General features: G+C 43.8%; 1 protein-coding gene across 3 annotated transcripts in view; it reads right to left on the bottom strand.

Moving 5' to 3' along the window:
* LOC134439225 (zinc finger protein 609-like) overlaps positions 1-17,601 on the bottom strand; it is a 108,377-nt gene that overhangs the window by 32,311 nt on the left and 58,465 nt on the right. For all 3 annotated transcript variants that reach the window (XM_063189119.1, XM_063189120.1, XM_063189118.1), the window contains one exon: positions 11,470-12,384. In XM_063189119.1, the coding sequence (XP_063045189.1) occupies positions 11,470-12,261 (792 nt within the window). In that variant the 5' untranslated portion in view covers positions 12,262-12,384. The remainder of the gene's footprint in view (positions 1-11,469; positions 12,385-17,601) is intronic.

The following is a 17,601-nucleotide window of genomic DNA, read 5'->3' as shown; positions in this document are numbered from 1 at the left end:
AAGAGCTTGACTGTCTGTGTGGATTACCATGGGAGAGAAAATCCTTTCATCTCTGTGTGGAGTGGAGCGGAGCGGAGCGCGGTGGCGGCACCAGCCCAGAGACACATGGCCGCGGCGGGGCCAAAGCCACCTCCCTGCCAAAGGCACCTCCGCACAACACAGCACGTCTCTGTTAGGCTTCTTTCCCCTAAAAATAAATAACTGCCTACCGCTTTTACTTTCTCGTGTTAAGTGGATATCAATCAATTACTGTTAAATAAAAAGCACTTTTTAAAAGGCTTGGCCGGGAGCGAGTCAGGGAGGGGGTGGTGGCGGCGGGGGCGGACAGGGCGGGATGTTTAGGTATTTTTATTTTTATCTGTGTTGAGGGATTAGCCTGCTCATTCCAGACACGGCGAGAGCCAGCCAGAGGCTCCACAACAGATGGCTTTCGAGAGGTCATCCTTGAGATAAGGGTGCCTTTTAACACTCTCTGACAGCCTCCATGTACTACTCCGGCTGCACAGCAATGAATAACAGGTAACTACACAGTATGAATATGAATAAATCTCACTTCATACACACATAAAAATGGCCACTTGGGTGAAATTATTAAAGGTTTTTTTTAATTGTGGTGTGGCGTCTATACTCACCATGCCTACCCTGATTGCAGGAAAGTGAGGGTCCGATTTCTTCTTCCCATTAAATCAACACCAGCCATTTCGCAGTGACATTCATGCCTTAATGACTAGTATTGCTTTTCCCGCTTCGCAAACGCTTCACTATCAGGTGCTAATCTATGGTTGCTGCCTGTCTAATGACTCATCCATTTTCATGATGCATCTATTAAGAGGTCCCAACGGCTGGAAGTATCTGGATCTTAAAGGACCAGGCTAACTGCTGCACTCCACTCTATAATGTCACTTAGTAATCACTCAAGGGCTTTCAAAAGTTATTCTGGATGGCCTGCAAGCAGTGGTCATTTAAAAGCAATGTTATGGGTGTAATAACATAATGCTACAACCATAATACTTGGGCTACCGCAGCTGCAGTAAACACCTCACCTACAGAGCGTATGGGCCAACAAAGGATGATTAACATTATACAGGCCTAGTCAATGTTCCACCCTTTAAAACAGGCTTACAAAGACCAGAGGGTCACGGCCGAAAGAAGGGTTTTCAAATGCCAAGGTCACAACCTTAAGAGGCTAGGTAAGTGAGGTCATGTGTTTTTATAAGCATAAGCTGCAGAGCATTTCTGGCTCAATGGAGGCGTTCCACTGTGAATTCCTGAATGCTACAGCACTTCACAATGTGGCACTTGAAGGCTGCTGGCCTGGGCGATGCAGTGTAACACCAACGAGGCGTCTAATGTTCTAAAAAAGGCAGACACACATCATACTATGAGAATTCAATGTACCCTACGAAGCTTACATTATCAAAAGACAAATAACCTAGTAGCCAAATATATTGGATCTAACAGCAATAATACCATGCGAGTAACAACATGGGGTAAAATGTGCCATGGCCCTTTGAAATATATGACTGTAGAAATATGGTCTGGTTTTAACTCTTGTGGCTTGTAAAAGTATTAGGCTACTGGGCCTGTAGCCGGCACTAAAGCCTTTTGCCAAAATTGGAAATGATTTACTGCCAATGCTCTGTGAAAAGAGTCAACCAACATTTCCACTGAATTTCGCTTTATTCATGTACAAAAAAGCCCCACAGTTTCAGCTTCAAAAACAAACCAAAACCCCTGAAACCGAAAGCACACTTTTGGTAACAAAATTGCTAGATGGTTGCAGCCCTGTTCTTCAGATGTGGCATTGAGGAATTCCCCCTTAAGCTCCTTAAAAGAATCTGCTTTGTGACACAAACCTCATTAAGTCAACCCACGGGGCCTCAGTGCAAGTTCAAACTGTTGGTTGTTAAACTTGTCGGTTGACATTGGGAGACCAATTGTACAACATTTCAATACAGTACTAGAAAACAAATGTCTGACCGCAGTCATAGGCCAAGATAAGATTGAATCTCTGATGTGCTAAAACCATACAAACAACGTCTGGCGTAGTAGCATGATATTCATTGGGAAATTATGGCAAGATTTTTTTGCATTATTAGAGAAGAGAAACTACACTTCTTACGTATATCTATATTTGGAGTACGCCTACGTTAAGAATTTTTAAACAAAAGCTGCCCCCATTAGAATAGCTCAGATCTCGGAAAGGGCTGAGACGAAAAATGCAGCATCACCGGGCAGAGACAAGTCAAGGGTAGCGTGAGCAATACAACAGCATATTGAAATTGACCGAAGTGGTCATTTAAGGCCACATGAGGCGGAAGTAGAAGGGTGTGACTTAGGCACCCCATATCTCTTCCTGGCTCGGTTGCAAGCTCAATAGCAAATAACTCATTGTTGATATTCTTCCATACAGAACGACAATGAGGAGACACTGTCTCTAATAGAAATCTCCACCCGTGAGCACTTTATACAATCAACCCCAGCCATGTCAGTCAGATAAATAAGGCACGATGTCTCCACTGAGCTGCAATCCTGTTCATTCATCCACCACCTGCCTTTGTGGGTTAGATCAGCAATATAGTTTAGTAGATAACAGCCTTCACGGTTTGCCAAAGCTTACTAAGCCCAGTAAAAATCTCCAACGAAAAGTCTCAAAGATACAAAAACACATAGTCTCGTTGTTTGTCAGGTCATGTCAAGGCAGCACTTGGGGGTACTAAGCTTAAGTTATAGCTCAACAAAGACAGAGTGCACTTAACCTCAAAAAACAGGCTTCACACTAAATCGAAGTAGAACACCAAGGATGTGATTTTGATCTCAATATGTAAGTGGACAGTAGCCTGTGGTCATGCAGCCAACAACTTGCATGTAATAACATCATGGACTAGACCTACTTTACAATACTAACCTCTCCTTATGGCTTGAGGGGCATCATTGTGTTGCATACTTACCACTGTGTTATTTCTGGCAGAGCAGACGTATAAACTCTAACTTAACAGCGCAATATTGCATTTAATCACATTGTTGGTGCTCAGTTTTTGTTCGAGCGTAACTTTAAAAATTTGGTACAGATAACCTCTGAAATAAAAGATAACTTACCAGAACAAACCAAGTTCTATAATCATCTGTACTTCAACATTGAACATACAGATGAAGTAGCCAAGGCCTACTCTCGAAAACACTTGAAAATTAAAACATTCTACGAAGTGCAGCCTACCTCAAGGCCTTTCGGAATTAAAGTTTTTATTTAAGCTTTTAAAAAATGTAGAACTCCACCTTGATTACAGCAGCAATATCTGTAAGGACCTCACGGCAAGGCTGAAACTGTACCCCTTTGATGTTTCATTATTCTGCTACTACTCTACAACACAGCTTCATCTGCACCGTAAGCTTTACTCCATGCAGTCCCTTTACTTGCCTTGGTATGCTATCCAATATTTATTGAATATAAATGACTTTACAGTAGGAGTGTGTGGGTTCCTGCAGTCCCTCTGCAGCTTTAGTAAAACAGCGTGGGCATGCATACACAGCAGCCTGCTATAGACTCAACCCCTTAGACGTCATCTCATCCAAAAGTGCACATCTGCACACAGACTAGCCTGCAGCTCCAAAGTGACTCTTACACACCGATATCAAAAGTGGCCATTATAATTGCCTACAATGCAGAAAATTGTGCAATGACTGAGGGGAGAGATTAACTAATGCTGTGTATTCAAAGAATTCTTGATCTCAGTTCCCGAGCCAATTTCCTTCACACACAATAACAATCATATCAGCTTTGAGGTAAACTTTAAAACCCTGCCTTGGCTTTTCATTAATTGCTGGGCCATTCAATGCAACCATGTAAAAATGAGCAGTTTTCAGCTGGTGCTTACTATTTTGATTGAAGACCAAACAAGAATGTCGACCTTTTTTTTTTGTAAAATGCCAGGTCCAGCCCATCAGAGCAGACCTGTTTTCCACCATGAAGAAGCAACAACAAATTCTATCAGGTAGCGCAGACACTCTAGGCCTGTTTTACATAATCATTTCAGGGGGGAGCACCTTACTACACTTTGTACTTAGATATCTTTGTAATGGATTTTTAACGGATCATGGAGGATGTCGGCTTTCTGTTCACAAAAAATACCTCTATCATTCTTTTAACTGAAATGACTTGAATTCCTTCCCCATGTGCTATGTTCTTATTTTTTAGTACAAAATGGTAACTTTTTCACACTCACCATTTAGGATAGTTTGCAGTGTGTTACCCCCACAACCACCAGTTCTAACATTGGGTGGGCCTTGTTGCGGTAACTAAGTGCATACTGCTCTATCATGGTCACGTGACACGGGCTGTGGTCATGCCCACGTTCCGGTCATCACTGCTTCTTTAAAAGGTAGAGAGGGATGACTAGTCCCTTGGATTCCTGTTCAATGGTTGAAATTAAAGTACTGAAGAAATTAAAACCAAACCATGGTCAAGCTGGCTCCTGTTCATTACTATAAGCTTAATTGTTTCATTAGCTAGCGATCCCTCTTCATGAGCATGGCAGTCTGTGGCTTTGCATAGTTCAGGAGGCTGATTAACATAGCCTAACAAAATCGAATTTCTCACTATTTTAATACAATGCTGAACCCCTTGACTGCTGCTCAATTTGTATTCTGAATGGTCACCCTTGCTGTGGAGAGACGAGGATGGTTGATCATGTCACCACTTGCCAAATATAAAGTAATCACAGTGTACAGATATTAATTAAATCAAAAAGTAGCCTAGCCTAGCTGACTGAGCAACTGGAATGATTTAAGATTGCTTGACTCCTGTAAATCTCTAGAGTAATGACCGGATGGTGGTGGCCACACCTGAAGAAACATTATTCTCTTCAGCTCAGAATTGATGAGGATCAAACGGGTGGCTTTAATTACGTAGAGGTTCTTGAAACAGAAGGGGTTGCAAGGGCTGAATCTTTGTTAGGTGGCCGTTCATGTAATTAAATAACGGAATGTGCCTCGTGCTCTAACGGAATGCTCTCTCTAGGTCGAAAAGGCTAGTGATAAGTCATTTGACCAAAGGCCCTGTTCAAAAGTCATTCAATTCAAAATGTGATGAGTACTGTCAGGTGAACGTGAATAAAGACAATAAGCCAGACCCGCAAAGCACATAGTAATAAAGAGGGTTTGAAGTATCTTAGAATTTTCTATAAATCCTTATGTAATTGTATCCTGTAATCCTATATTGTCAGTCCATGGCAGCAATCGCTCAATAAAGGGATTTAAAAGTAAAAGTATATTGTCAGTCATTCACTCCTCATATTTCTCTATTCCACCACAAAAACAAAAAAATATGCATTAAGTTTAACCTAAAATACGCATGGTAATACTCGCATACCACTGTGAAGGAGAAACCGAAATAGTGGCGCGACCTGAGTCATAAAAATTCCCAGCAAATCAACACAGTGCTTCACAAGCCAAAGGGGGAGGGGTCAAATTTAATTGGCTGTTGAGCTCAAATATCAACAACCTTCACAGAAACTAAATTCACCACGGTGCCTTCAACACGTTTTTTCCCCCTCCCCTCACAGGAATTAATCTGGAAATGTGCAGCCGAGGCCTACTGGGATGGGGTGAGGAAACAGTCTGTAGCATGCTATAATGAGGAGAACACTGCACCACAACACTTTCTGTTTCAGCAGAAAGTTGTAGAGTCTGAGCGTTATTGTACATGTGGTTATAAGTCAAGGTGCTTGCCAGCTAAGGCATGGCTCAAATAGTTGCGCTGAAACACTTATTGCACTGTGCGTGTAATCTAGAGCTTCAGTAGGTTAAGGAATTTTAACACACAAATAAGATTTGCCCAGATTAAAAACGGCTATAAAGGGTAGGCTGAAAACATGCAAACCTTGCAAACCACTGGAGAAAAATAAGACATGGAAATGTCTCATATCTCACTGCCCCACAATAGGCTAAGCGGTGGGTTGGCAGTCAAAACAAGATGCAATCAAGTTTCCAACGTTTTTAGATCTCACCACCAATAATGCAGTCCAAACATGAAAGTCTAATCTTAATTTCACACATTTGACGTTTTAATAACAACTGTTTGAATGGGGACGGGGAGGGCTTGGGGAGGTAGCCAAATGACGCAAGACAGAGAACGTACACTACACACAAATAATGTAAGAGTCCATAAATAGCAGACATTGGAGGAGGGAGGAAGCCATGTTGTCAGCCCCTCCCTTACAGCCCAGGGCTTTTTGTTCTGGTAATCACAGCACATGCCTCAAGGATCCAACAACTCTGGAGCCACTGCTCCATTAATGGAAACACTCTTTCAGCCCCTCACCCCCCCACCCCCATCCATCCCTCCCCCCTCAACTCTGCCCCCTTCTTCCACTCCACCAGCACAGTGCAGCTGCGGGAGCCGTGACAAAACTATTCAGTGTGTAGGAGGTTAAAGACTTCATCCATTCATGCTGCCGGACGACCGTCTTGCCTCCCCTCCTTCCTCCTTCATTTGGGGGGCTCGCTAGCCGCCTGCCGCCCGCCTGCCCCCAACCAGTCCTTTGCCTCCTCTAGCCGTGAAGTGCCCTCTTCTCCTCCCTCCCCACAGTGAGGTAGTCTTCCCCACATAGCCTAGCCGGAATAGACTCATGGTTTATTATTAGAAGACTGTCCCGACTCCACATTCATCCTGAGCACATTTCAGAGGGAGAGGGGAGAGGCAGGCAGAAAGAGAGGGATAGGGTGAGGAGAGAGAGAGAGAGAGAGAGAGAGAGAGAGAGCAAGCGAGCGAGAGAGAGAGAGGGTGAGAGAGTGAGCAAGACTGCACCAACTTAAAGCATTCACAAAATCTTGGCCCACGACTTTGCCCCATCAATCCATCTTATGCTTGTTTATTCCCCCTCTGTTTTGCCCTCTAGCTTTCTTTTCTACTCACGCATCGAGAGGCGAAACGAGGCACGTTGGAAATTTGCTGGCTGACAATGGAAGACAGCTGCTCTCGCTGCTCAAGTCTTTCATGAGCCGAATTAGCAGTGCAGGCTCGCCGCTCTAGCTCTCTCTCTGGCTCTCCCTTCCCCCATGTTCTCTCAGCCTGCTGCATGCTGAGCCAGACAAACACTCTCTCGCCCTCACTCACTCTCCCTCCCTCCCTCCTCCTCCTCTTCTCCACCCTCCCTTTCCTCTCTCTCTCTCTCTCACAAACACAGGCAAGGAGCTAGGAGACAGCAGAGGGAGGGGAGAAACCAGGCATGAAAGGGCTTTGTTTCCCTGCTCTGCAATCACTTTAATATGCCGAGCCAAGATGTTCTGCGACCTTGTACATTTTTCCCCCCTCCTACCAGCTCTTTCTCTCCTGCTCTCTCTCTTGCTCTCTGTTTATGAGGCACTGGAGTTTGAACTGTACACCGTTTCCTATGATTATGTGCGTGGAGTAAAAAATACTCGGCATGGCACATTTTCTGCCTCTGAAAAAGATAAAGTGTGCAGATTTTTCAGTTAGTGTTATCAGGGCATCGTGATGTTTTTTTCTCTCCAGGGAGATCTGCGCCGCAGTTCACTTCGGGGGAAGAAATAAGGCATAAAACCAGCAATGCATGTAATGCACGCTCCATAGAAACGCAAACCCTCCCCATCCTCACCCACCTCCTAAAACAAACACACCAGTAGTAAAAGAAAAAAGCAATCCTTAAAAAGGCATCGCCTACAAAACAACACAGTGCTAATAGTAGTGAAGCGTCTGCAGCAGCGTTGTTTCCAAAGGGAACACACTCCACCACTTCCTATTCTTTGTCCTCATTCCGGCGAGTTCCTCATCATCTAAAAAGTCTCTAGCTGGCAAATTGTTCAGCTTGCTGCATTTGATCTATATTGGGCTTGGAGTCTTAGAACTCCTCCTAATTCCCTTTAGGCTCCACTACACAGAAAAATACATAGAGGAATACGCATAGAAACACCCAATTCTCAATGGAGATTGGAGGATCTCACCAATCAGATGCCATGGATAAACAATACAAAACACTCTCTCCGTGGAGAGCTCATGGGTGAGTGGAGAATAGGAAAGTGATATCAAGAATTTGAGTCATACACACAGACACACACCCACAGACAAACGTTCCTGGAACATGGTGACTTGGATGTCTCACAGCATGCCCCAATGAATGGCCTCAGTCAGCCAAGCCGTCTGGGTGCAGCTCCTCCCCAGCCCGGCCAGCCACGCTCTACTCTGCTCTCGCCATGTGAGTGGGGGATGGGGAATCTGTTTTAGAGATCTAAGCCGTAATCTGCATCCCTGTAGCCATCCTGTGAATAGGGGGCTGCTGGGGATGGAGTCAGTGTGCTCTCCTTCCCTTTATGCGGGGCAACAATGTGGTGACACTGAACACCCTGAGACACAGAAAAATAGGCAAGAGCTACGAGGCCTTTTGACATTCACTACCCCCTTGGCACAAGAGAGCTGGTTAAAGGGGTGATGAATCCTTGCCGAATTCCCCTTTTCTTAAGAGGCTGCGGTAATGATGACAGCATTTGATGAGCTATCCGGTGACTCCCTTCACAGTCGCTTCCATCTATGCAAAAATCTGATTTATTTTCATGACTATGATTGTAGCCTATAGCCTAATAACACTTCACATGTATTTGATTACACCACTCCTGTTCATTTCTGTGTCATCTTTTCAGTAACCCTTCAGCCATTCAGCACAGCACATGCTGTATAAACCATATTTGAAAGTGGACTTGATGATTTACAGATGGGCACTGAATGTTTTTCCACCCTGACAACATGGCGTGATGAATCAATAACCAGAATCTGTCTAAGAAAATACTGCTGAGTCCAATGTAAAGCCAAATGTTTGTTTTGTAACCGCCATCCTCTGCTTACTGGCAAAACCAACAATGATTCATATTTGAGTTTGGGCTCATGTTAACATTTTAATCCAGTCGGCATAGATTAACGCCTGTTCTCCGTGAAAAACCAAAACCTGAAGTCTGTGTCCTTACATGGTAATGTCTGTGAAAGAAATAGCTCCAAGCAGTGAAGTCTTTTCATTAAAGCTTTACACGGGGGTTAAGTAGGCTACTCTCACACAAGACAACCAAATAAAGCACAAAAGTGCCCCCGATAAAATATATTCCTGGAGGACCAAAAATCCTCCATCAAGGCTTAGGAGTAGCGAGAGAGAGGAAGAGAGCCGAATGAGAGCACATTTCTCAGAGCAGCAAGACTGAAAACACCCCAAAGACCTTGTCACCATGACCACCATAACCAGATCAATAAAGTGGAAAGCCCATTGTGTGGGAAGAGAGAGGGGGGTAGAGGAGAGCCATGAAAGACCTCAGAGAGAGCCTGATTAAATTATCAACTGTGAAATTGAAGAGGAAAGATGGTTAAAAAAAAAAAATGAAGTGTGACCTCTGTATATTGCAAAAATAAAAAGATGTTGTTTTTCATCGCAAATCCCCACTCTTCACAGTCTACGCTTGCTTCCAAATGTATTGTCTCCCATGTGCTTTGGGGATGGGTGAAGGGCGTGCATTTGCTGAACAATTAATGTTGAACATTGTATTGGGAAAAACACACATCCGGGTAGGGAAGAGTAGAAACGCATGGTGCGAGCTCTTGAGAAACTTCCAATACACAGCACAGCAGCCTAGAGACAGACAAGACAGTGCAGCACCTTGACGTCTTCTTCACTCACTCATTCAATTAACAGTGCTTGATCAAGTACGGTACACAGATGAAAAGCAGAGCAAGAAGCTCGTAATCTCAAGTTGCACGCTGGTGCTTTGAAAACAGAACCGCTTTGAGAAAGCCAGTACAGTAGAGTACCCCTGGTTGAACAAGGCTGAACAAAACCAGAGCTGGCAGTTGGCTCTCGTGAGTATCGAGAGCGCTGCACTAGCCTGCATGTATAACTCACTCAGGATATTTCAGTTGCGTGGTATGTGTTGTGCTACGGGTTGCTGCTGTCAGGGCAACGTTTGTCTTCACAGCTTTATGAGGACGCATGAACACAAGAAAACAAAAAAAGCCCTTGACAAACCAATTCAATTATCCTGCCTAAGACGTAGAGACTAGAGGGCCATAGTTAAGACAGCGTGCCGAGTACAATCGGTGTAGGAGTACAGAGCTCTGGGGAGGGTCATGGCAACATATCTGTATGGCATGTCTTCCTTGTGGGATTTAGTTAACTTAACATTCCTGCAGAGATATTTGAGGCTTAGGAGAGGAGGAAAGAAATGCAGAGAGCTCCCTCCCTCCCTACTTCCCTCCCGCCGTGTGTGGTCACATACAAAAGCTATGCAGTCAAGTGAACCCATAGACTACGCTGCTATTCAGCACTGAACAGGCAGCAGCAGCAACAGCAGTCAGCGTTGTCAGCTTCTTGCCCCCGTCACAGATACTCTCCTTAACACTTAAAAAAGAGCCTGTTAATGGGGTTGGCCTACCTGCCAGACAAATCGCGGGCGAGAAAACAAGCACGCCTCTCTCGTGGGGAAAGGCTAAACATTCCACACCCTCCCCGGCACTAAGACAAGGTCTATTTACAGTCACCGAAAGACGTTAGACACTCGTGCTTCCCCTCAGTTGTTTTGAGATTTCAATGTTAAAACAAACATCTGTGAAGGATTACGTATGTGATTTTTCTTGCACGCAATTCAAACTGCTCTGAGTACGGTCTCAATGAATGTATGAAATGAATGATTGAAACTGAAAAGATGTTAATAAAGCACAGTGCATGAGTAGAGTAGAGTAACTTTATATGAGGGGAAAAACATTGCAAATCCCAAGGATTTAAAAAACAAAGCCATGCTAGAACTGAATAGAACGTTGACTATCCAAAAACAGAACGGGAAGTGAACTTTCATAAAATAAACATTGAAATGACATGAACCACAACAAAGCATAGCGGGTAAATGACCATACTTATGCATTGACTTGTTTTTAATAAAGAAACAAACATAGAATCGTGTTCGTGTTATCAGCATAACACACTTCTAAATTAGTCCAGGTAAAAAAAATCCACATTTGGCAAGCAGTTCTGAACTCTTTGTTGGGATTTCCTTCCCCCCTCTGAGCTATCCAGGGAGACATAAAAAGCTTCCCGTCCCATGGAGCTGTGGGTTAAGGCAATCTAACGACCTCCTTCCAGCCCCGACGAGCATGCCCATCCCCCCAGCCCAGCGTGACAGTAGGGAAAGCAGTTAAGGCCAGCCAAAACCCTTCCCCCCACCACAAAGCTATGTTGAGACTATTAGGAGGAAACACTGTGACTGTCAAAACAGCAGTCATTCTAGACCCTTCTAGATCAATCCTGTCTCTTCGAGGAAAAGCTGGGCAGCGTAGCACAGCTCTGAAGCTGCTGTCCTTTTACGTAGTTGGTTCAGAAAAGCTGTAAAACAAAACCATAACCATCTAAAGGCCTCCAAATGTATCTATATCAATACAAAAAGCCACCAAACAGCTTCTAAAAAGCAAAGAGTCCGCCTTACCTTTTCATTTTTCACCTTCTTCAGAGGTCTGCATTCACTATTGTCCAGTTCCTCAGGCTCAGATTTAATAGCCAGCGGGGGTACAATCCCTACGGGCTCCAACGTGTTATTCCCATGTTCCTCGGCCTCAGTCGAGTCCACCGCACTCTGAGTGTTCTCAAAGGAGGCGTTCCGAGTACCTCCATGTGCTTGCGCCGGCGCTGCGGGTTCCCTCTCGATGGCGACCACCGCCACGGGACCCCCTAGAACCTCCTTCTCCTTCTTGCTCTTCGCACTCGTTCCGTCCTTATCCTTCTTCGTGTTGGGTACACTCCGCGAGGCTTTCGCCGCCTTCTCGATGCCCTTGCTGGGCGTAGTAGAGTTTCCAGTGGCTGCTGCTGCTGCTGCTGCTGCTGCTGCTGCTGCTGCTGGGGCACTTGCCGGCGTTCCCGGAGCCTCGGCTTGGGGCCGGCTCTGAGACTCCTTCTTGGCTCCATCTCCAGTGGGAGCCTTGTTATTGTCTTTAGAGTTTTTGCTGCGCTTGGATTTCGATTTGCTTTCCTTTCCCTGGGGGGCAGGCACGGGGCTCACGAATTTGATGTTGTCTGGCAGAGCTGCGACTGCACTGGGGGGCGCCGCCATGCCACCGCCCTCCTTGGTGCCAGACATCTCAAGTTTGTCCTTCTCTAGGTCAGCGTCGAGGTCAATGATCAGATTTCCCACGCCGATGTCCCACTCATCACCGCTGTCGTAAGTGTCCACCGCATTCGAGTCCACACCTTTCCCGCCTGCAGTGCCACCACTTAGGGACATTTTAGTGCCACCAGCCCGAGAGAGTCACACTGAGGTCTGACTCCTCAGACCACTGGATGTGGGAATGGGGTTTCAGTCGCCTCAAGGTCCTGATATCAACTTCCAAGGTACCCACATCTTGCCCTGAGGGACAAAAGAGGAAAGGAGAATAAGTTCCAGTAAGTAAGACACACCAACAGTTCGAAGCATTTTCATAATATAGGGCATTATGGATTGAGACCAAACAAAACAGGGAGTGAAAAGACATACCAGTATTTTACATTTTTAAGACTTTCTGTACAACTGTGCAAAGGTAATGTATGCCATAAACAAAGATAAATGTATGTCATGTAAGACTATTACAAAATTACTTGGATGGATTTTGGCACCTTTTGTTTAGGTCATATTACATTTCAGGATTTGGTTATGACTGAGTGTGTTTTGGAGGAGGAAACCAATGCACACCAGAGGTTTCGAGGTGCAGGTAGTGGGTACTAGTTCACTTCAAAGGGGAAGATACCGCAACACTCTTGTCTATCATGCTGAATTTATTTACATTAACAACGTTTTGGCCAGTGTGGCCTTTCTCAAGTTTTTACACACTCGCCGAAACGTTTATGTAAATAAATTCAGCATGATGGACAAGAGTGTGAGGTATCTTCCCCTCTGATATGACTGAGTATGTAACACCAACATAAACCGCTTGAACCATTTGTCATATTATTGAATTGAAATAACATACAAATTGAAATTAATCATGAACACGGCACAAGACAAAGATACCAAAGGAAAGCAATCTTGTCGCACTGAGCACCACATGCAGTAACTGTTTCTCAAGTGCTCGGCCATCTGTGCTAGATCAATGATGAAGTGTTCAGCCCACCCCCAGGACTTCAACAATAACACTGCCGGAGATGGAGAGCCAAGTAAAGATGGGGCTTATTTTGTCATCTTTTCAGATTACACGTCTACATCACCAAGATGACTCAACATCATAACTCTGATATAGCAAGCTGGGTGGGTCTGGCGAGGCTTTTTCTTTCACCAGCTGAGCTATGCAGTGCAGTTAGTACACGGCATTGGGAAGGACATTTCTGCTCAAGCAATAACATGACAATTTCCCCTTCAGGCAGTCACACACACACACACTCGCACACAAATGTCAACAGAGCAGGCAATGTCACGGCATGTCAAAGAGCGTGCCACGCTATACAGATCCATCAAGTCAATAGTCTCAAGTGAAAAGGCTGCTGAATTTCCCTTTGTCTCGCATTGAATTGACAATCAAAATGTCTCGCCCATCACTCACCCAGACTCGCACTGACACCTCATTCATAACACATCAGGGCAGGTACTGAGAATACCAATGGAGGAAAAGATGGCAGAGGATCCATGTTTTAGGTAGACACTCCTGAAATCATGGTTTTAAATGTAAATGTTTGGTGAATAAAATAGCCTAATGACTATGGTGGATTGAGCAGAGTCCTTACTCTTGCTAGATAAGCTTATCACAAATATACACCTCATATTGTTCAATGTCTATTACATAAGTCTACAAGATCACTGAAAATATACATTCATCTGTAATGCCAAGACTTCCCCGAGGGCAGTGTGCTTAATAATGATCCTTATTTGTAATTCATAAGCCAATAAAGCCAGAACTCTGTTCATTCACATATTTTAGGTGCAAGCAACAACACACCAGGCATGTATGGACATGAGAATCTTCAACAATCTACAGAGAATTTAAGTCTCTGCTATTTTCAAAGCTTTAGACTAGAAAGAAGTGGACCATTCTCCCATGCAGCTTTATGCCTAAGCACAATCTGATTCTACAGCTGAAATAACGATAATTTACCAACAAGACAGATATGCATTTCCTGTGTACCTCATGCATATTTTTTGATTGCTTATCCACTTACTTCTAAACTGCAATTTTTCTTATTATCATACCGGTACACATTATATAAACAATATATTTTTTTTACAAAGCATGATGCCATGATATGAAAATCTCCAGTTTGTTCAATAACACACAGCAGAGGTAATGAGAAATTCAAACAAAACCCTATCTTAGATCCCATCATGCTGCATCATGCATTATCAAGCTAAAGGGCAGCTCTGCGCTTGCACCTGCGTGACTCCATCAGAACAACACACTAAGCCTAAAAACAAGCAAGGCTTTGGTCAGAGATATTTGAATTCACAGACACACATCTGACAACTATCTTCGAAACATTTAACGTTCCATGTAGAATACTAATCCCAACAGTTGTAGTATTTAAAGGAGTCATCCAGTGTGAAATGACGTGTTAAAACGTAATGTTGAGCCCTAACTTTTGCCACATCCCTCGCCTCCATAGGTCCCCTACATTTCGAAGTCCGAGCGCTAGTCAGAATTCCAAGAGATAGGTGAAATTTAGCTTCTGCTGTGATGGACAGGTACCTGTTAGGCCATCGTTATAAATCTCTACTTTCCACCCAAGTGTCTGTACTGTAGACCTTCTGTGGTGCAGGCTGTAGCCGTGCTGTGACGCAGCCTCTACAAACGGCCCTGATTCTAAACTAACTGTGGACTAGCAAAGTTCTCTATGCCTCATTTTACATGTCAACAATCCCGCGACTCTGTGGAATGAAGTGTTGAGCAACTTCGGGATATTAAGTATCTCGAATTTGCATTTCCACATAAAAACATCTTTTTCCAGTATCCTGGATAAGCCCTTATTCAGGACTTTGCGAAATCTGGATATGCTACTTGGAGTATTCCGAAAGAAACTGGGATATTGACGCACGGAAACATCTTATCCCAGATACAGAGGCTTCCCAAAGAAGTTTGTTGCTGGTATCCAGGCTACGCACATTTGAAGAGAATTCTAGGAATTCAAAGAATGTATACAGGGATACAACACACTGTTCTCCAATTAACACCTTATCCCGAATTTGACCATAACCGGGACATGCCTCATATTCGGGATACTAAACTGCATATGAACGCACTCATTGTTGATCACTCCATTTACCGACACCACAAGTGAAATCTCGCAACTCAAGACGCACACACTCACAGAGACCTTCATTGAGCTTTTCATTTCATGTCTAGATGACACCAGTAGCTGCATGCTTAGAAGTCCTAGCAGCAGAGCATTGTGTGACCATTGTGTTCATGTGGCATAGCTTAATCAAACACTATTTAAAAAAAGACAAATAAACGTCAGAGAAAAGGCATTTTATTAGGCTACTGCAGAGAAGGGAGCAAGCAGAACCAGAATTTGATGCATGTCATCATGACATCAAGTCTACACCAGGGGTAAGCTTACTCAATTAAAAGTCCCCGAGGGCCAGTTTTCCCAAATTCCTCCCAATAAAGGGCCAACACGAGTCACCTAAGGTCCTAAGGTGCTACGCCGCTTGCCCTGATTGTAGTTTTCTGTTCTCAGCAGAGAGGCTAATCGCTCAACCGATTACAGTCATTCTTAGCCATTGGCAGTATGAAAGAATTATTTAGGCTATGGTCTGATTTTGAAGTCAAGCCTAAAGCCTATGCATCTTTGACCTTTGAACATAGCTAGGACATAACCTCAACACTCCTGAAGGCAATCTTAACCGTCGTGTCACAAATATATTTGGACAAAAAAACCCTCTGGGACAAGGTTTACAGCTGTCATCAAAAGCCAACATGACTAGATAATTACAGTGGTTCAGATATTGATTACAAAATGAATTAATTGTGCGGCCCACGGCCAGGACCAGAACATATTAATGTGATTAACCTGAAAACAAATCTGTGGCCCGCCAACTCTTGTTGCAGTGGAGCGTGTTTAACACTGCCCCTTGTGTAAATCAAATTGTCATTCTACAAGCAGACGCCAGTGAGTGCAGCCTAGTGTAAGCTGGCCTTCATAAGTGAGATGACTGGTTTTTAGCTTATTTGAATGGAACAGAAAAGCTAAAATCCTTCTGTCAAAGCACAGTATATTTGGGGGAAAAATAGAGATTAAATGTTAGTTTTGATGAGGAATCACGGAAAGCCTTAGGCTACACTCTCCACTCTATTGAGCTTTCATCCATTTCTGGGCAAGATGAATGCCTGGTCCTGAAACCTGGTAAGAGGGCTCAGGACCGAAAGATTAAAAGATGGTCTGTGTAATGACAAGCTTTTTTTTGTTACGGTACTAGCAGAGAAAATGTGTCTTCTGTAGAGTAAAGCATAATTCACTGCACAGAGTGCTTGCCTTGAGTGACAAAGCAGAAAAAACGAGACAGCAGCCATGTCAACAGCTCTTCACATAAGCAAACAGATGATCAGGACTTCCATCCTGACATCTAACCTCCACATTCTAATCAATTCCAACATCAAAGTCAAATAATGCATACCATGCATGGATTCACATTGGGCATACACCACTAAACTGGATTATTTCAACAGCTCTCCTGCTAAATTCCTTCATGCATGCAGCATCAGATTCAGTGAACACACCCACTCCATTTTCATTATTCTGCTACCACATTTCGATGTGAAGTAATATCGCTGTGAAATACACCATCTGAGATTTTTGTATTCTTATTTCCTTGGAACACACTAGCAGCATGCCATTTCTCTGTTAAGAGCTTATTTTCCTTATGAACAGCTTTTGTCAATAGAGGTAGCATTTGACATTATCACCCCAGTACAGCGTCCTTTTTTATTATTCCTTGTCAAATATTTACAAGTAAAATGAGCAGTTTAAATAGCCTATGTACTTGAGTTTGTCACAGGTGAGCGTACAGTGTGTCATTGCCAATGACAAGGTTAGCAACCCTGACTTGAACCTCACACTACTAGTGGCGTCTCTTGTTCTATTGTTGTCATCTAAGAACACGTCCACTTGAGTGGCACAATACAGACTGAGCAGACAACTGGCAGTAGCTGCCAACAGAACAAAATCATCCCAGCCTTCCTTTTCACCAAAGTCCTACTCCACACTAAGAAAAAGGATCCGTTAGAGCAGGAGCTGGAGCAGGCAAATACAGTCCCAGGAAAAAGTTTGTACACCCTTTGAAATTTCTTACTTTTCTGTCAAAATTGATCATAAAACATGGTCTGATCTTCCCGGAAATCTCAAGAAGGAACAATCAGAGTCTGCTTTAATTAATTCCACCCAAACATTTACATGTTATCATATTTTTATTGGTCATAAGGCCATAACATTAACAGGAGAGCAGGGCATAAGTAAGTACACCCTTGCATTAAGTAGGTTTTAACCCTCAGTTAGTTGCAATATCATCAACCAGACTGGTCCTGTAGTTGCAGATCAGATTAACAAAACAATCTGTTTGTATCTTGTCTCCCTCTTCTTTAGAGAACTGCCTCTCGTCAGCAAG

Source organism: Engraulis encrasicolus, chromosome 22, assembly GCF_034702125.1.
Source record: "Engraulis encrasicolus isolate BLACKSEA-1 chromosome 22, IST_EnEncr_1.0, whole genome shotgun sequence".
Classification (NCBI taxonomy): domain Eukaryota; kingdom Metazoa; phylum Chordata; class Actinopteri; order Clupeiformes; family Engraulidae; genus Engraulis; species Engraulis encrasicolus.
The sequence above is the reverse complement of the archived record's forward strand: the minus strand, read 5'-3'. Positions and strand labels throughout refer to the sequence as shown.